A 20,227-nucleotide genomic window follows, 5' to 3' on the forward strand; every position below is an offset into this window, starting at 1 on the left:
CTATACTACTAGGTGATTTTCCCTATTACTATCCTTAGGGATGTGAAGGTAAGTGGGTAAACTAAGGTTTCTTACAAAGTGAAGATTTATATTGGTTTTCTACAGTGTTTTTAAAAAAATCATGCTTCCATCCTGATGTTAGGTTTGGTAGAAGGCAAGCTTTAAGCAGGTGGTAAATGGAACCACTGGGGACTTGGAGAGCAGCCTTAATTTTAGACTGCAGTCCCCAGTAATAGTGAAAATTTTTTCTCTTAGTGATTTTAACTCAGCTTTAAAGGAGACCAGGCTGTTTTCCTTTTACAACAACATGAAAGAAAGAAAAGAAATGTTCAATTGGCCATCTCAGCTGGGCAGTAGGAGCAAATGATAGTTACACAGCTTTGAACACAATACTGAGCTCAGTAAAGAGAATTTTGTAGAACAAAATGTCTTGCTTAAGAAAGGCTCCCTCTGTGTGACCAGAGGGAAGCAAATTTTCTTCATACTTAAAAAGAGAATTACTCCTATCCTTTTTTTCCCAGTTTTATAAGTATGATTTTACGTACATATTTGTTAATGCATTTTTTAATTCTTTGGAAGAAATTAGAGATGCAAGAACTGCCTAGACTGAATTTTGACTGTCCTGCTGGATGACTGCTTGTTGCTTACCTTGAAAAATGAATTACCTGTGTGGAAACCACACCTCCAGCTTCCCACAGAAAGAATTTATTCTACAGCTTTGCCCTGGGACAGCCATGGATTCTCCTGGCCTGAAGTTGGAGCAGACCTAGTTCCTATTCTTTCTCTCTGGGACTCTTGCTCAACAAGCTTTGTTGAATTTCTACACCACACTAGGCAGGGACCACAGTTTCTGGCATGGGGGAAAGCGTAAATCACAGTGTGCTACCAGCTGTTACTTTTCTGCTCTCTCCCCACTGAACCTAGGCCCTTTCAGGCTTTAAAATGTCCCCTTTGCAGCAGGAGTGCTCTCAGGTTTCATGTGTATTGTTTTGCCTTTTGGCCTGTTGTAACTGAAAACTCAACTCTTGGCAGTACTGCTTCTAAAAGGCAAATATTAAAAACACAACCCAAGATATAAGTACCAAAATACACTTATTCCTAATTCTTAAAAAAAAAAAATTGTAATGCTGCTGCAGCCTTAGCTATTCCTGTGAAGATACACATCTCTTTTGTGTGATGTCTTGCCTCAGCGTTTTGCAAAACCTTTGTCAGATATGTGGATGAAGTTAGTAAGATTTCACTGTTATGTGTTTAATTATGAGATAGCATGAACTTTTTTGAATATATTTTGGTGTGCTTGTCACCAGGAGCTCATGATGGGTTCTCTCTGTTCTTAGATCCTGTAGGGAGATGTTGGAGCTATTTAAAAAACTGATATTGATCATGTAGTGACCTTAAAATCATTGACACCTTTTTTCACTGCCTTGCTTGCATTAAAAGGAATATTGCTGATAAGACACCTTCATCAGGACAAGATAGAAAACAAGCTCTTTGGTGCTGGCAAATCAAAGAGGCTTGGTTTATAGACACCTGCTTTGCAGAATAACTGTGCTGGCCATGACTCTCAAGCTCCATTACAGGAATGGATAAATTACGCTGCAGATGCCGTTCAAAATGTTATTTCTTTCTAATACAACAATTTTTTCAGTTTGTGTATAAAATGTATTTTCTCACAATCCTTATTTTTGCCATATTAAATTAATATGATACAGTACTTAATTCATGTATTGATCTTATGAGATGAAAGGGATTATGACAACTTCAGATGTCTGAATATGATTCTGGACGTTTTAATTTTCCCTAATTTTTTGTTAGATTTGCTTATTGTCACTGAGGCTCAAGGTTCCGCTCAGTAACCTCACAGCTGACAGACAATAGAATGCAAGGAAAAGTTCGGTTGGCTCCTCAGGCAGGAGACAGAGCCGAAGAAAAATTGCACTGCTAGTTTCAAATGCATAGTTTCTGTATGAGATAATGGTGTTCCCTATTCTAGTAGAGTTTCTTTTTTGTTTTAGAATTCTTTCCTAGACTTTGAGTGTTGTGCTGTGGTGTTTTGTTTATTTTTTATTGCTTTTTTTCCCTGAAACATCTTAAGTAAAATGAACAATTAAGGAAAGCATATTTCCCCTCTGAAAAATAGGATGTTTTCTGTTTGCCACAACACTTCCTTACAGTTTACTTTTGGATAAAACACAGAGCAGCTCTGCCTTCTCCCCACCTGGTGCAGGGGAGAGACCAAGACCCACTCAAGTTAGCCCCTGGGTCTGCCTCCTGCCCTGTGTGCTCTGGCTGCATGGCCTTGAGAAAGCCCCAGTAACCGCTGGCCCTTTGGGTGTTTCAGCTGGAGGGACCTGCACTTTATGATCTAAAGATGAGTCTGTCATATTATCTTTGCTACTCTTTGAGTTCTGTATCTGGAAATAAAAATACAACTCGGACTCAGTTTCTCCAAGTATCCACTCACAGCACAGATCACTTCTGGTAGCAAATGTATGTGGGGTTCTGTCACACCAAACAGGCAGTCAGTTTGTCGCAGGCATCGGCAAGTGTGCTGTAACCCACCCCAGTTCTGACACCGTCTATTGGGAGATAGCCTCAGATCCCACAGGTTGGGGGCTCAGCCCCTGCTGCACTTCAGGTACTTTACCTAAGCTTCTGACCACTAACCAACCTCCATCCCTGTTCAGGTGTGTTTACTTTGCTCGAGTGGCTCACAGAACTCAGGGAAACACTTTGCTAGTTTGTTAGATAAGATTACAAAAATGCAGGTGAGCTAATCATAAAGCTGCAGGGTGAGGTATTGGAGAAGGGACTCAGCGCATCCACACCCTCTCTAGGCATCTCCATGTGTTCATCTGTCTGGAAGGTCTCAGAACCCTGCCCCAAGGATTCAGTTATTTCATTACCTATGCATTATTGCCAGTGGACTGGGTAAGTAAACTCAGCCAGTCCTGTCCATGAAGATTTTTTGTTGGCCTCTTTGTGCAGCATTTCTTCTTCCAGTGCCCCTCTAGTATGAGGAGGAAATGAGGATCTGAAAGGCAAGGTGAGCTAGAAAAAGATGGGAAAGAGTGGACGTCCCTGACCCATCTTAGGGAAAAGAGTTAGGAGCCAAGAACTGTGGACAAAAACCAAAATCTTTTATGAGTGTCCTAATGTTCCAGGGCCTTAGAAGTTCATAGATCTTTTTCCTGCAACATTTCAGTTCAACAGACATTCTGGTTCTAGCACTTAGTGAGAGCCCAAAAGAGCGAAGATGAGCAAGGCCTGGTCCCATCCCTTGGAGTTTCTGGAATTGGGTGTCATTATTTGAAAGTGAACTGGAGAAATGAGAAACTTGGAAAAATGAAAAGCATTTTCTAAAATGAACACTGAACCCATTTCAGATCTTCTAGCTTCCTCATGTAAAGACATAAGACCATACTGACGTAAGACTGAGACCCAGCGGACAAGTGGGCATGTGTGTCTGTCCTGAGTGAAACCTGCTCCTCAGCTCACAGCTGCTCTTTTCCGCCCTGGCAGGCGCTGGCTCAGGCCATCAGGGAAGCCAGAGAGCAGCACCCTGACATGGCAGTCACTAGAGTGGTTGTGCACAAAGAGACGGAGTTGGCGGAGGAAGGGGAGGATTAAGGTAAGAGAGCCATGTCATCTGTGGAGGAATGTGAAACATAATTTTGTATCTTTTTCCCTATCACATAATTTTATATCCAGTCTCATCCTACCATGTGAGTGTCCATGAAAATATTCTCAGAACAATGGAATTAAAAGACAAGGATTTTTTTTTTTTGGTGCAGTAAAAATTGAAATCCGTGCATAGTTTTCTCCTAATACACATTTCCATGAACTTTTTGGAGATCCTTTTTACCTTTGGTTTTTCAGACTGTTACTCTCTGCAAATCTATCTACTCGGGTTCAAATTATTATGGTATATCATATCATATATCATAAACTATGGGCTGGCAGGTTTGTAGTATCATTCACTGTGATTTATTGAGGGGCTACTAACAATGGACATTTGTTGGTTTACTCTTTATTAAGTACATTGGAAAGCTTCAATGTTTACAGTGACTGAGGAATGTGCTATTACTCTCATTTAGATGAAATTTTTTTGAATAAATTATAGTAGGAATGAGTTAAATCCTTTGAATGTAGACATTGAGTTTGTATGTCAGAGAATGACCTCTAAAGAAAAAAGACTGTGTTGACTATGTGAGACTTGAAAAGTTTAATCAAATCAATAAAAACAAAACTAAAGGGTAAATGATCAAGTTTTATATGCTTGGTAAGGAAAGAATTAATATTCTGATTTATATTAAGAAATCTAATGTGTGATTAAGAAAATTTAAACTCTGTAGTAGAAACAAACATGGACAGAGAATTAAGAAAACCACATGGAACTTAAGTTAGCAATAAACAAAAAATGTTGTTTCACAATTGCTTAAATCAATACAAATTAAAAAGCCACTGAACAAGTTTTCATCTACAGATTTGGCCAATTTTATATTTTTGAACAGTGTTGGGCAGGTTGTGGGAGGAAAGTATACTTATTTTTTAACTTTTATTTAATAAATATAAATTTCCAAAGTATAGCTTTTGTATTATAGTGACTTTTCCCCCCATAACCACCCCTACCCTCAACCATCCCATCTCTCACTCCCTCTCCCATTACATTCTTCATCAAGATTCATTTTATCTTTACATACAGAAGATCAGTTTAGTATATACTAAGTAAAGATTTCAACAGTTTGCACCCACACAAAAACACAAAATATAAAGTGCTGTTGAATACTAGTTATACCATTAACTCACATAGTACAACACATCAAGGACAGAGATCCTACATGAGAAGTAAGTGCACAGTGATTCCTGTTGTTGATTTAAGAATTGACACTCTTATTTATGGCTCTTGTCATGAGCTGCCAAGGCTGTGGAAGCCTCTTGAGTTCACCAACTCTGATCATATTTAGACAAGGTCATAATCAAAGTGGAAGTTCTTTCCTCCCTTTAGAGAAAGGTACCTCCTTCTTTGATTACCTGTTCTTTCCACTGGGATCTCACTCGCAGAGATCTTTCATTTAGGGTTTGTTTTTTTTTTTTTTTTTTTTTTTTTTTTTTTTTTTTTTTTTTGCCAGAGTGTCTTGTATTTCCATGCCTGAAATACTCTCATGGGTTCTTCAGCCAGATCTGAATGGCTTAAGGGCTGATTCTGAGGCCAGAGTGCTATTTAGGACATCTGCCATTCTATGAGTCTGCTGTGTATCCCACTTCCCATGTTGGATTGTTCTCTCCTTTTTAATTCTGTCAGTTAGTATTAGCAGACACTAGTCTGGTTTATGTGATCCCTTTGACACTTAATCCTGTCATGATCAATTATGAACTGAAATTGATCACTTGGACTAATGAGATGGCATTGGTACGTGCCACCTTGATGGGATTCAATTGGAATCCCCTGGCACATTTCTAACTCTACCATTAGGGGTAAGTCTGAGTGAGCATGTGCCGAAAGTATACTTATTTACTACTGTATAAATTGATAATGTTTGCTGGAAGAGAGCTTGGCAAAAACATATCTCAAAAAATACCCAAACAGTTCTGCCGTTATTGGCCATTCTTATTTTCCCCTTCTATAAAAATACAAATGGCCAGAAAAGTTCAAACATTTCTGTGAAATGCTCATTCACCTCTCTTACTTGCTTTCTGTTTCTGTTGTTCTTTCATTCTTATTAATTGTTGATAGATTCTAGATACTAATCATTTGTCAATTTTATTTCTTCCTCCCTGATAGAACTGAATGTAGTTTATGTGATTGAACTGACCAAGCTTTTTCTTTATGATTTTGGCTTTTTCTGAGGTTTAAAAGATATTTTCCATGTAGGAATTTTAACATTGCTTTTCATACATGTACTTCCAAAGTTTATTAAAATTGAAAGTAAAATATAAGTTTATTTTGGTACAAAAAATTTGAAATCTGCGCATTTGAGGGCTATTTAAAAAGTTCAGAAAAATATGTGTTATGGAAAAACTGTATTGGTTTCAAAACTTTTTTGAACCAAAATAGTTATCTTTTTATTCCACTTTCCCATGTAGTTTTGGAAGTACCTTCTTATTAATCCCTACCATCTGAAGTTGCTTTTTCTGTATGATGAGAAGCAATGATCTGTGTTTGTTCTGTAAGTAGCCAAGATTTCAGTACTGTTTATTGAAGAGCCCATATATCAAGTAACCTACAATGTCATATATCAAGTTTCTACTATGTGTGGTTGTATTTCTGGCATTCCATTTACATTGATCCAAGTGTCTATCCCAGCTCCAGTGCTGTACACTTTTAATTACTACAGCTTTATGATGGGTCTTGATACTTGGGTACTCTTATCCTTCTAGTTCTTCCCACCTACTCTTCTACCAGTTGTGTTCTTTTTCTTCATTTTTGGAATTTCTGGTTCTAGATAAATTTCAAAGTCAGATTACTGGGTTCTAAGCTTAAACCTGTGGTGTTTTAATGGGAATTGCATCTACTCTGTAATTTAATGTGGGAAATATAACATCTTTGATAATAAATCTTGCTTTCAATGAGCATGTCTCATTTGTGCATGTCTTCCTTAACATCTTTCAATAAAATTATATAATTTTTTACCAAATGAGGTACTAATCTTTTTTAGCTATTACTAGAATGATACAACTGACCATCCATACTGATCTTGTATCTGGCCAGTTTATTGTTTATGCTTTAGATACTGTTTTCAGGATTGTATAATGGGCCTGCAAGCAAAAATGATTTAAAATTTTATCAAGAACAAAATATCCTGTTGCTTGAATAAATGTGCTGTGTTATGTGTCAGGGTAATCTTTTTAGTTTTTGAGATGTATTCCTTGATGGTTTGATACATGGAAGGCTAAAAATGTTCTTATGTAGGCTTTAGAAGATGGAGTGATGTGTTTTTTTTTTTTTTTTTTTTTTTTTTTACTTAAGTTTTTTTCTTTTTGAAAGAGTTACAGAGAGAGGTAGAACCAGAAGAGAGAGGGAGAGAGGTCTTCCATTCCATTGGTTCATTCCCCAAATGACCGCAATGACCAGAGCTGAGCTGATCTGAAGCCAGGAGCTTCTTCTGGGTCTCCCATGCGGATGCAGGGGCCCAAAGTCTTGGGCCATCTTCTACTGCTTTCCCAGGCCTTAACAGAGAGCTGGATTGGAAGAGGAGTAGCTGGGACTTGAACTGGCACCCATATGGGATGCTGGGGCTTTAACCTGCTGCACCCCAGCACGGGCTCCGGAGTTATATGTTTTAATCTTTCCTGATAATCAAACTAGATGACACCAGGCAAGTCAGTAGGATAGTGCAGTGTACCTTTCTTAACTCATAATTATATCTTTATTGTAAGGTTGTAGTGAAATAATGAATGAGAAGATTGAGTTTTATACAAATACAAGCTGATCATACCAGGTTTTTTTCCCTCTACACTTCATAAATCAGTGACTTCTTAATCAGGAATATGAGATAAAAATTACTGACCACTCAGCATTACCAGTACCATCTTCACTCGTGGCATTTTCATAAGTTCCTTTTTGTTGTTATTGTGTTTTAAAAATTTTTATTCTATCAGTTAATATTTGCAGGCACTAGTCTTGTTTATGTGATCCCTTTGGCTCTTAGTCCTATCATTATGATCAATTGTGAACAGAAATTGATCACTTGGACTAGTGAGATGGCATTGGTACATGCCACCTTGATGGGATTAAAATATTAACTGATAGAATAAAAAGGGAGAGAACGATCCAACATGGGAAGCAGGATACACAGCAGATTCATACAGTGGCAGATGTCCTAAACAGCACTCTGGCCTCAGAGTCAGCCCTTAAGGCATTCAGATCCGGCTGAAAAGCCCATGAAGAGTATTTCAGGCATGTGTCAAAAAAAAAAAAAAAAAAAAAAAAAAAAAACACCTAAATGAAAGATCTCTGTGAGTGAGATCCAGTGGAAAGAACAGGTGATCAAAGAAGGAAGTACCTTTCTCTGAAGGAAGAAGAGAACTTCCACTTTGACTATGACCTTGTCTAAATATGATCAGAGTCGGCAAACTGAAAAGGCCTCCATAGCCTTGGCAACTCAAGACAAGAGCCTAGGGTGATTACTGATGCCATAAACAAGAGTGTCAACAACAGGAGTCATTGTGCACTTACTCCTCACGTAGGATCTCTGTCCTTTTTTTTTTTTTTTTTTTTTATCTTTTATTTAATGAATATAAATTTCCAAAGTACGACTCATGTGTTACAATGGCTTCCCCCCCAATACCGTCCCTCCCACCCACAATCCTCCCCTTTCCCACTCCCTCTCCCCTTCCATTCACATCAAGATTCATTTTCGATTATCTTAATATACAGAAGATCAGCTTAGTATACCTTAAGTAAGTATTTCAACAGTTTGCTCCCACACAGAAACATAAAGTGAAAAATAATAGATGATTTTTTTTAAATGATGATGAAATCAGATCTGACCTATTGTCATGTTTAATCCCAGTGAGAGTCAAGTTGGGAATTGATAATTTCTTTCTTTCTTTCTTTTTTTTTTTTTTTTTTACAGAAGATCAGTTTAGTGTACATTAAGTAAAGATTTCAGTCGTTTGCACCCCCATAGAAACACAAAGTGAAATATACTATTTGAGTACTCGTTATAGCATTAAGCCTCAGTGTACAGCACATTAAGGACAGAGATCCTACATGAGGAGTAAGTGCACAGTGACTCCTGTTGTTGACTTTACCAATTGACACTCCTGTTTATGGCATCAGTAATCTCCCTATTCACCAGTTATGAGTTTCCAAGGCTATGGAAGCCCCTTGAGTTCTCCGACTCTTATCTTGTTTAGACACGGTCATAGTCAAAGTGGAGGTTCTCTCCTCCCTTCAGAGAAAGGCACCTCCCTCTTTGAAGACCTGTTCTTTCCACTGGGATCTCACTCACAGAGATCTTTTTGCCAGAGTGTCTTGGCTTTCCATGCCTGAAATACTCTCATGGGCTTTTCAGCCAGATCCGAGTGCCTTTAGGGCTGATTCTGGGATCTCTGTCCTTAATGTGCTGTACATTGTGATTTAATGCTATAACTAGTACTCAAACAGTATTTTTCACTTTGTGTTTCTATGTGGGTGCAAGCTGTTGAAAGCTTTACTTCATATATGCTAAATTGATCTTCTGTATATAAAGATAATTGAAAATGAATCTTGATGTGAATGGAAGGGGAGAGGGGAGGGTTGCGGGTGGGAGGGAAGTTACAGGGTGGGGAAGCCATTGTAATCCAAAAGCTGTACTTTGGAAATTTATATTCATTAAATAAAAGTTAAAAAAAAATTTAAAAAAATTTATTGATTTTTTGAAAGTCAGAGTTAGAGAGGAGAGACACACAGGCATCTTCCATCCACTGGTTCACTCCCTAGTTGGCCGGAGCCAGGAGCGGCTTCTTCAAGGTCTCCCATGTGGGTGGCAGGGGCCCAAGCTCTTGGGCCATTTTCTGCTGCTTTTCCCAGGCTGTTAGCAGGGAACTGGATTGGAAGTGAAGCAGCCAGACACGAACCAGTGCCCATTTAGGCTGCTGGCATTGTAGGTGGCAGCTTTACCTGCTATGCCACAATGCCAGCCCCTGTTTTTCTAAGAAGTAGAGTGGAAGCAGAATGCTCCCATCCACTGGTTCACTTCTCTAATGCCCACATTGTCCAGGATTGGACTGGTCCTAAGATTTTAGCCTGTAATGTAATCCAAGCCCCCTGTGTGGGTGGCAGGAACCCAATTACCGAGGTATACCTCTTGCCTGCCAGGATCTGGATGGCAGGAGAATGGAGTCAGGAGCCGGAGCTAGGCGTCAAGCCCAGGTACTCCATTAAGGGGCACGCTAACCTGCATTTTAACCGCTAGGCCAAACGCCTGCACCGATGGGTTTTTATGTAATTCCTGGAATCTTATGTTAGTTTTTATAATGTCGTACTCACATACACAAAACTTTTGAGGTTTATGCATGTCAGAAACTTTATAAGCAGCCTTTTAAAGGGATTTAGGAGTTTAAAGTGTTAACTTACATGGAAGGTGAGCAAATTAGACAAATTTGTAAACATTCCTTTAACCATTCAAATATATTCTAATGAGCTCTCTGATGTGCTAGGGTAGGGCTTGGCATTGTGGATTCAGAAGTTGATAAAACAAATTAGCCTGGTTCCTCCGAGAGAGGACGTGCCAGGAAGAGTGGTAGGAATATTAACAACCAATTGCAAATGCGATCAGTGCTCCCAAAGAAACAGATTGCTGTGCAAGAATAAAATAGGCCCTTAAGTGTTACCTATTACTTGAGAAAAGAGGCTGGAGTTTAAAAGCGGAAGAATGAATAGGAGTCACCTCCCGGTCTCAGTCACTTTAGCATCTCCACCCCCCTACTGGTTGCAGCTTGCCCTTGAAAGACAGCCTTTGCTGGTGACAGAGCAGGGAGGAGTGTGTTTCCGCGCTCTCAGCTCCCTCTGGCTGCCCTGTCAGGATCCCACAGAGGCAGCAGGTGGGCCGAGGTAGCCAGCGGGACTAAGACAATGTCTGAATGCCGGAAAAGAGCTCTTTGCAATGTGTCTGCCCCATCTCCCTTTCTCAGGCACATAAAGCTGCTCCCCTGACCCGACCCTGCTCTGGGGAGTAGCTCTGAGCTTTTGATCAGCCCTTGGCGAGTGGGGAGGAGGGAGCAAGCAGACAGATAGTCAAACAGCCTGCAGCAGAGGAACCTCCCCAGTCTGCCTTCCCCAGCGGTGCTGGCCAGCTACAAGGCAGAGAGGAGCTAAAGGCAAACTCTGCTAACACATCAGGGCAGCGCTTCACTATCTCTTTGTAACTTCATTATGTCTTTCCAAGGACTATTCCTTCCTGCCAATTAACCCCAAATGCACATCTATAGGTCCTCAAATGGATGCAAAGTATTACTGATCTTGTCACTCTGGGATGGTGTCAGGAGGGAGAAGGGATCCAGGCATGGTGTTGTGGTCCATATGGTCTCAGAAAGAATGAGGCATGGGAGAGGAAGCCCAGGGCACCACAAGCTCTCAGGCCCATACTTCAATGAGCCTCATGGACTCCTGGTGTAGTAAAAATGGGGGCAGTGAGCAGCCCAAGGATGAAATGAGGAGGAGCAACTCCTCATCTAGTCACTCATTTTAGTGTTCTTTATACAAATAGTATTGTGTGTGTACAAATAATAGGGTGTAATTTACTGCTTTAAAAATATCAAATACAGTAAATCAGTGGTAGCAGAGGAGGGAGTTTCTAGTTTGTGATGTGAGAATAAAAAGGAGAGATCTTAAAGTCGGGATGGGGCATCAGAGATGGCTTTTCACTTGAGCTTCATGGTGAGTAGAGCTTACCTATGAAGTAAGGAGCGGTGGGGGCCATTTTAGGAAGGACTGGGAGTCTTGAACCTGATGCTGTAGATACAGTGCAAAATTGGGTATAGCTGGATTGCAGGATTCTGAAGGAGAGGGATGGAGAGGAATGAAGGTGGGGAGTGGGCAGAGACTGGATCCTAAAGTCTTCTAAGCCAAGCAGAAGACACCGAGCTATTCCTGAAAGCCGTGGGGTACCCCTTGGCTTTTTCTGAGAGATGGTCAGCAGGTAAAGTTTTGTAACTCAGTGATGGTTGGCATGAGGAAGTTCGTGCCTTGAGAAGGTAGACTAGCATAGGACAATCACATGTTACACTCAGGCTTCGTCTGGCTTGGACAGAGGAGTTGATGGTGGCACCTGTGATAGAGTCCTGTGCTATGCTATAGTGGTCCCTCCCCTGTCTTGGAATAGGGGGCTGTTCCAGGACTCCTGGCTGATGTCTGAAGCTGGATACTACTGAACGCTGTGCAATGGCACTTCAGAAAATTCATGGAAGGAATTAAAAGTTGATTTTGGTGCCAACACTTTTAAATCCATACATATAAGGAGTCTTTTGAAAATTAGAATTACAGACACAGAGAGAGATTCCATCTGCTGGTTTACTCTCCAGGTGGCTATACCAGCCACAGCCAGATCAGGCCCAAGCCAGGAGCTAGGCGCTTCTTCCAGGTCTCCCACAAGGGAAACAGGGCCCAAGCAGTTGGGCAATCTTCTGCTGCTTTCCCAGACCATTAGCAGGGAGCTGGATCAGAAGTGGAACAGCTGGGAATCAAACCAACACCCCTGTGTCATGCTGGCATTGCAGGTGGTACCTTTTACCTGCTTTGCCACAATTCCGGCCTGATGGGGTTCTTTTTAAAATTCTTTTTTAAATTTTATTTATTTTATTTTTATTTTTTTGCCAGGCAGAGTGGACAGTGAGAGAGAGAGAGACAGAGAGAAAGGTCTTCCTTTGCCATTGGTTCACCCTCCAATGGCCAGTGCGGCCGGCGCACTGTGGCTGGCGCACCGCGCTGATCCGGTGGCAGGAGCCAGGTGCTTCTCCTGGTCTCGCATGGGGTGCAGGGCCCAAGCACTTGGGCCATCCTCCACTGAACTCCCTGGCCACAGCAGAGAGCTGGCCTGGAAGAGGGGCAACCGGGACAGAATCCGGTGCTCCGACTGGGACTAGAACCCACTGTGCCGGTGCCGCAAGGCGGAGGATTAGCCTAGTGAGCCACGATGCCGGCTATTAAAATTCTAATTGCTAGTGCTGCGATTGCTAAAAACCTGTTGCCATTCCCTTGAAGCTCTTGGGTATACCCTGAGTCCTAGCCCCAATCCACAACAATAAATTCATAGTGTTGCTTTCAGTACTATTGTGTGGACACAAACATTAATTTCTAAACAAGATAATAACATGTTCAGGCCAGTGTTTCAAAGTCTGGGTGATGTTTGAGGTTTCAAACCATTGAACTCGTATGCCAAGCGGGGAATTAGCATTATCTAGCTGGCTTGACATGGGCTGAACTGAGCTCAATCTAATCATGAACTACCCATTAACATGTGATCCTGCTGAACATCACTCTGTCCTTTGAGCAGAAGCAAATCCTATTGATATCCAGAAAACTGTTTTCAGTGCAGGAGGCAATTTTTCAGGCATACCAAAAATATTGCATTTTTATTTTATTCCATTTGCCTAGTTGTGTTAGTCACAAGCCTAAAATGAACACCTTATTACAGCTTAGTTTTCAACACTGGTTAATCATACCTGAAATGAAGATGATTTCTACATAGGAATAAAAAGTCAGTTGGGGTCTAGTGAGCTCTAGGCATAGCCAGTTTCATTCTGAAATGCTATGATTGTTCTAATTTAACTTTTATGAATCTGACAGGTGTTATCAGTGAGTCAGTTTCAATATATTTGAACTCCTCAACAAAAGAGGTGCTGGCTGCCACTGCTGCTGTGCGTTCATTAGCACAGTTAGTGATCCATCCCCAGGGTTTTCTCTGGCATACGGGTATTAGAATTTTTCAAATAAAACAATATTGGGAGGGGGTATTAAAATAGAGGTTATAACTTAACTTAAATTTTTTTTTTTGTTTGAGAGGAGAGAAATACAGACATATCTCCCATGCCCTGGTTCACTCCTCAGATGCCTGGGGTCCAGGAACTCAGTCGAGGCATCCACGGGTATAGTGGGGCCAACCATTTGAGCCATCATTGCTGCTTTCTCTCGGGGTGTATTAGCAGGAAGCTGGAGCCAGAGCAGGGGCAGGATTTGAATCAGGCACTCTGAAATGGGATGCAAGCATCCCAAGTGGCATCTTAGCTGCTGCAGCAAACACTTGCTTCCAGGAGTCTAGAATTTTTTTTTTTTTTTTTTTTTTTTTTTGACAGGCAGAGTGGACAGTGAGAGAGAGAGACAGAGAGAAAGGTCTTCCTTTGCCATTGGTTCACCCTTCAATGGCTGCCACGGCTGGCGCTCTGCAGCCGGCGCACTGCGCTGATCTGATGGCAGGAGCCAGGTGCTTCTCCTGGTCTCCCATGGGGTGCAGGGCCCAAGCACTTGGGCCGTCCTCCACTGCACTCCCTGGCCACAGCAGAGAGCTGGCCTGGAAGAGGGGCAACCGGGACAGAATCTGGCGCCCCGGCCGGGTCTAGAACCCGGTGTGCTGGCGCCGCAAGGCAGAGGATTAGCCTATTGAGCCACGGTGCCAGCCGAGGCTAGAATTTTTAAAAAGGGGAAGACTAGAAAATTAAGTGACCTGGGGGCCGGCGCTGTGGCACACTAGGTTAATCCTCCGCCTGTGGTGCTGGCATCCCATATGGGCGCCAGATTCTAGTCCCGGCTGCTCCTCTTCCAATCCAGCTCTCTGCTGTGGCCTGGGAAAGCAGTTTAGAAAATGGCCCAAGTCCTTAGGCCCCTGCACCCACATGGGAGACCGGGAAGAAGCTCCTGGCTCCTGGCTACTAGCTTTGGATTGGTGAACCTTCAGCCGTTGCAGCCATTTGGGGAGTGAACCAATGGAAGGAAGTCTCTCTGTCTCTCCCTCTCACTGTCTGTAACTCTACCTCTCAAATAAATAAATAAATAAAAAATCTTAAAAAAAATTAAGTGGCCTCTAAGTCCTGTGCTCCCAGAAGTAAATAATTGCCTTTCCTAGTGCATATGTGTGTACACGCTCACACGCTTCCTCTCCCAGTACATATGTGTGTACACGCACATGTCTTCTCTCCCAGTACATATGTGTGTACACACTCACCTCCTTTCCCAGTGCATATGTGTGTACACGCTCACACACCTCCTTTCCCAGTGCATATGTGTGTACACGCTCACACGCCTCCTCTCCCAGTACATATGTATGTACACGCTCACACGCCTCCTCTCCCAGTACATATGCGTGCATACTCACATCTTGTCTCCCAGTGCATATTGTGTACACACTTATACCTCCTCTCAGTGCATATGGGTGTCTACACTCTTATATGTCTTCTCCCAATGCATGTGTGTGTGTACATTCAAACCACCTCTCTCAGTGTGTGTATACAGTCACACTTCCTCTTCCAGTGCATATGTGTGTGTATTCACTCAAACCTCCTCCTCTCTCAGTGTGTATGTGTGCATACATGCTCATATGCCTCCCTTCTCGATGCTTGTGTGTGTTATACTCACACAGCTTCTTTCCCAGTGCTTATGTGTATACATTCACACCCCTCTGTTTACAAAGGCTGGTTGGGGATTCTGTTGCACATTCTGTTTTTTTTTTTTTTTTTTCTGTCCATCTGAACGTACATGGTAAATATCTTGTCATTATTTCATGATTTTTCAGCAGCCATTGAGTGGCTGCCTGATGGTTTACATAAATGACCCCTAATTAATTAATTCTCAGTTTTCACAGTCACGCACATAGCTGCCAAGATTATACTTCTGTTTACATTTTTGTGCATTAATCTTAAAAATTACAGTTGATGTGCTACCCAGAGTTTTTGACATGTTGCCAAATGGTTCTCCTTCGAAATTCTGCACATTTATCCCCCTGCCAGCAATGTATGAACACGTCTGTTTCCCCACATTCTGGGGATACTAACTGTTGTAAGACATTTTAGAACATCTTGGCCAGCACTATTAGGAAAGAGCATTTGATCCACCACCTCCCCTTTTTTTCAAAGTTGAAGAAGATAGTTTTTACCTTGTATTTTGTGTAGCTAGCAAGGTTGGGATATACATTCTGACTTAGATTTTTTTGAACTGCCAGTTTCTGTCCTTAAACCATTTTTCTATTTGGTTTTTTATTAACTTTTTTGTCTTATGGATTTATTATCATTCTTAACCATTTAGTCATAAATGCTGCATTTCTGCCCTCCTCCCCCAATCTTTTACTATTAAAAATGGCACCACAAAGCAGGCAGGGAGCCAGACAAAACTGACAAATTGGAGACATACAGTCCATGTTCCAGAATTTTTTTCCCCTTTTCTTCTCAAACAGTATATTTTAATATTTGAATGAACTATTAATGCTTAAAATTGGAAGCTCTCCAGCAATTTCAGGAAAATCAGAAGTTCTGACATTGAGCGTGTTTTCCCTCAAGGTCGCAGTGCTAAAGCTAAGTGGAGCCACCCTTAGCCTAGAGAAGAGCTCTCTTCATCCCCACAGTGCACGGTGGCCTCTCGCCTCTTGTCCTCACGCTGAGGCCCTTGGTGCTCAGTCTCTTTCCTGGTGTATGTCGCCCACGCCCACCTGGCCTCTGAGGGGCTTTGTGGGAGTGGTATGACTTTGTTACTTTATTCGAGGACGTGTTTAAGAGTGTGGCAATTTTTAAAATATTTAATGCTAAACTACATATAGAGCATCTTTGTCTCTCCTCGCCAACCTTTTTGTGAGGAAGTAGGTTCCCAGAGATTAAATTAACTTCCCAAACGTCACTTACATGCTGGAATCATAAAATACGCCTCATATGCAGAGCTAACTATAGATTCAGTTCTCTCAAGAACTTTTCTGTTAGACATCCCAGTGGTGATTTTTGAAACTTGTGAATGTTGTGGATGGCACCGGGAGGGAATGTTGCTGTAGTATGTGTTTGTATGTGTGCAGGGGGTAGTGGAGTGTAGGTTGTCCTTAAGATCCTCCTATCCTCATGGAGATTAAATGCCAAGGGCCTCTTGACCCTCTCATAATCAAAATAGTTGTGTTTAACATTAGAGCAACAGACCATATAGGCCCATTCTGTCCAGTGTGGTAGCCAATACCCATATGAGGCTGTTAAGCATTTGACATATGGATAGTCAAAGTTGAGATGTGTTGCAAGTATAAAATACATACTGGATTTCAAAGATGTAAGAAAAAAATAAATGCTCTAATTTTTTCATTCATTTCTTATTAAAGTAATAATGGAACATAATGGGTTAAGTAAATGATATTAAAATTAAATATACATGTTTGTTTTTATGTTTTAAGTTGTGACTTATAAAAAATTTGAAATATTTAAATGGCTCACATTCCTGGTTCCACATTGTTTTTCTTTGGGAAAGAAAATTAATGTGGTGGAGTATAAATTTAAGATTATGTCTGTATGTGTATGAGAGTATGAGTGTGTTAGGCAGGGGAGTAGGGTTTTGTTTAAGACATCCTTCCTGGGGCCGGCGCCGTGGCTCACTTGGTTGGTCCTCTGCTGAGGCCCGGGAGGGCAGTGGAGGATGGCCCGGGAGGGCAGTGGAGGATGGCCCAGGTTCTTGGGCCCTGCACCCGCATGGGAGACCAGGAGGAAGACCTGGCTCCTGGCTTCGGATCAGTGCAGCACCGGCCGTAGTGGCCATTTGTGGGGTGAACCAACGGAAGGAAGACCTTTCTGTTTCTCTCACCGTCTATGACTCTACCTGTCAAATTAAAATAAATAAATAAATAAGAGATTATCCTTCTTGAACTTTAAGAGGAAAAGTTGGTAGGTGGAAAAGATGCATCTAGAGATTAATTCTTTTGCTGCCTACTAACCTTTCTATTAAAAAAAAGCAAAGCACAAACTCAAGTTCTGCTCAACCATGATTCAAAGATGTTTATTCTCCTAAAAGATAAAGGTTTAATACCAAGTTTCTTTTTAAGCTCAGATGTTACAGAAAAAATGTTTTCATATCACTACCTAGTTTATGAACTTAAGATTGACAAAAGCTTAGCTGGAATAAAATGTACTGAGTTTAACCTTACTGTAGTCCATTGGTTGTTTAAAAGAAGTTTTGACACTTTTGTAGAATGCTTTTATATTGAATTCCCACAAGATTTGACCTAGCAGAGTGAACCAGAAAACCTTACTAGCTTTAGGGCAAAAATCTAACCAGTCTCAGAAATCTTGGTTGTAGCTCTAGAGATTTGGGAAAACTAGTTTTTGAAAGAAATGAGAGACCTCCTGGATATCATAGATACAGTTAGTCAAACAAAGAGAACAGAAAAATGAACTCAACCTTTTAGCACTTAAACAAGATCAGCAGATGAAAGTAATGGTGAAAATGGGAATAGGGCTCTGTTCATAGAGATGGAAAGGCAGTTCAGATTTTTTGTTTGTTTCCATCCAAAAGCCACTGTTCTTGAGCCCTTACATTGCAGGTTAGTACCTGTTACTTTCACTCATGGATTCATGAACATGAGGGCACTTCAGAAAGGTCTTGGGAAAAGTAGCATTAAAAGTTGTTTATTTTGGTGCAAACATTTTTGAAATCTATGAATTATTTTTTTTAAACTTTTATTTAATGAAGATAAATTTCCAAAGTACGACTTATGGATTACAATGGCTTCCCCCCCATACCGTCCTTCCCACCCACCACCCTCCCCTTTCCCACTCCCTCTCCCCTTCCATTCACATCAAGATTCATTTTCGATTATCTTAATATACAGAAGATCAGCTTAGTATACATTAAGTATGGATTTCAACAGTTTGCTCCCATACAGAAACATAAAGTGAAAAGTAATAGATGATTTTTTTTTAAATGATGATGAAATCAGATCAGACCTATTGTCATGTTTAATCCCAGTGAGAGTCAAGTTGGGAATTGATAATTTCTTTCTTTCTTTTTTTTTTTTTTACAGAGGATCAGTTTAGTATGCATTAAGTAAGGATTTCAACAGTTTGCACCCCCATAGAAACACAAAGTGAAATATATTGTTTGAGTACTCGTTATAGCATTAAATCTCAATGTACAGTACATTAAGGATAGAGATCCTACATGAGGAGTAAGTGCACAGTGACTCCTGTTGTTGACTTTACCAATTGACACTCCTGTCTATGGCATCAGTAATCTCCCCATGCTCCAGTCATGAGTTTCCAAGGCTATGGAAGCCCTCTGAGTTCTCCGACTCTTATCTTGTTTAGACAAGGTCATAGTCAAAGTGGAGGTTCTCTCCTCCCTTCAGAGAAAGGTACCTCCCTCTTTGAAGACCTATTCTTTCCACTGGGATCTCACTCACAGAGATCTTTTGCCAGAGTGTCTTGGCTTTCCATGCCTGAAATACTCTCATGGGCTTTTCAGCCAGATCCGAGTGCCTTTAGGGCTGATTCTGAGGCCAGAGTGCTATTTAGGACATCTGCCATTCTATGAGTCTGCTGAGTATCTCACTTCCCATGTTGGATCACTCTCCCCTTTATTTACTTCATCGGTTAGCGTTAGCAGGTACTAGACTTGTCTATGTGCTCCCTTTGACTCCCAGTCCCTCCACCATGACCAACTGTGAACTGAAATTGATCACCTGGAACAGTGAGATGGCATTGGTACATGCCACCTCGATGGGATTGAATTGGAATCCGCTGGTATGCTTCCAACTCCACCACTTGGGGCAAGTCAGCCTGAGCATGTCCCAAATTATACATCTCTTCCCTCTCCCATTCCCACTCCCATGTTCAACAGGGATCACATTTCAGTTAATTTTCAACACTTAAGAATAACTGTGCATCACTTACAGAACTAAACCAGTCATATTAAGTAGAACAGACCAAAAAACTACTAAAAGGGATAATGTATTAAGTTGTTCATTAACAGTCAGGGCTATGCTGATCAAGCCACCGTTTCCCATAGTGTCCACCTCACTCCAACAGGTTTCCCTCTTGGTGTTCAGTCAGTCGTCACCGATCAGGGAGAACATATGGTATTTGTCCCTCTGGTACTGGCTTATTTCACTCAGCATGATGTGTTCCAGATTCCTCCATTTTGTTGCAAATGACTGGATTTCGTTGTTTCTTACTGCGGTATAGTATTCTAAAGAGTACATATCCCATAATTTCTTTATCCAGTCTATCGTTGATGGGCATTTAGGTTGGTTCCAGGTCTTAGCTATTGTGAATTGAGCTGCAATAAACATTAGGCTGCAGACCGCTTTTTTGTTTGCCAATTTAAATTCCTTTGGGTAAATTCCAAGGAGTGGGATGGCTGGGTCGAAAGGTAGGGTTATCTTCAGGTTTCTGAGGAATCTCCAGACTGACTTCCATAGTGGCTTGACCAGTTTGCATTCCCACCAACAGTGGGTTAGTGTCCCTTTTTCCCCACATCCTCGCCAGCATCTGTTGTTGGTAGATTTCCGCATGTGAGCCATTCTAACTGGGGTGAGGTGAAACCTCATTGTGGTTTTGATTTGCATTTCCCTGATTGCTAATGACCTTGAACATTTTTTCATGTGCCTGTTGGCCATTTGGATTTCCTCTTTTGAAAAATGTCTATTGAGGTCCTTGGCCCATCTCTTAAGTGGCTTGTTGGTTTTGTTTTTGTGGAGTTTCTTGATCTCTTTGTAGATTCTGGTTATTAACCCTTTATCTGTTGCATAGTTTGCAAATATTTTTTCCCATTCTGACGGTTGTCTCTTCACTC

General features: G+C 41.3%; 1 protein-coding gene across 49 annotated transcripts in view; it reads left to right on the top strand.

Moving 5' to 3' along the window:
• Positions 1 to 20,227, top strand: part of EPB41L2 (erythrocyte membrane protein band 4.1 like 2) — a 244,336-nt gene that overhangs the window by 213,343 nt on the left and 10,766 nt on the right. For all 49 annotated transcript variants that reach the window (XM_017345371.3, XM_070073565.1, XM_070073581.1 and 46 more), the window contains one exon: positions 3,523 to 3,631. In XM_017345371.3, coding sequence (XP_017200860.2) covers positions 3,523 to 3,630 — 108 coding nt within the window. In that variant the 3' untranslated portion in view covers position 3,631. The remainder of the gene's footprint in view (positions 1 to 3,522; positions 3,632 to 20,227) is intronic.

The sequence above is a fragment of the Oryctolagus cuniculus genome, chromosome 5 (assembly GCF_964237555.1).
Source record: "Oryctolagus cuniculus chromosome 5, mOryCun1.1, whole genome shotgun sequence".
Lineage (NCBI taxonomy): Eukaryota > Metazoa > Chordata > Mammalia > Lagomorpha > Leporidae > Oryctolagus > Oryctolagus cuniculus.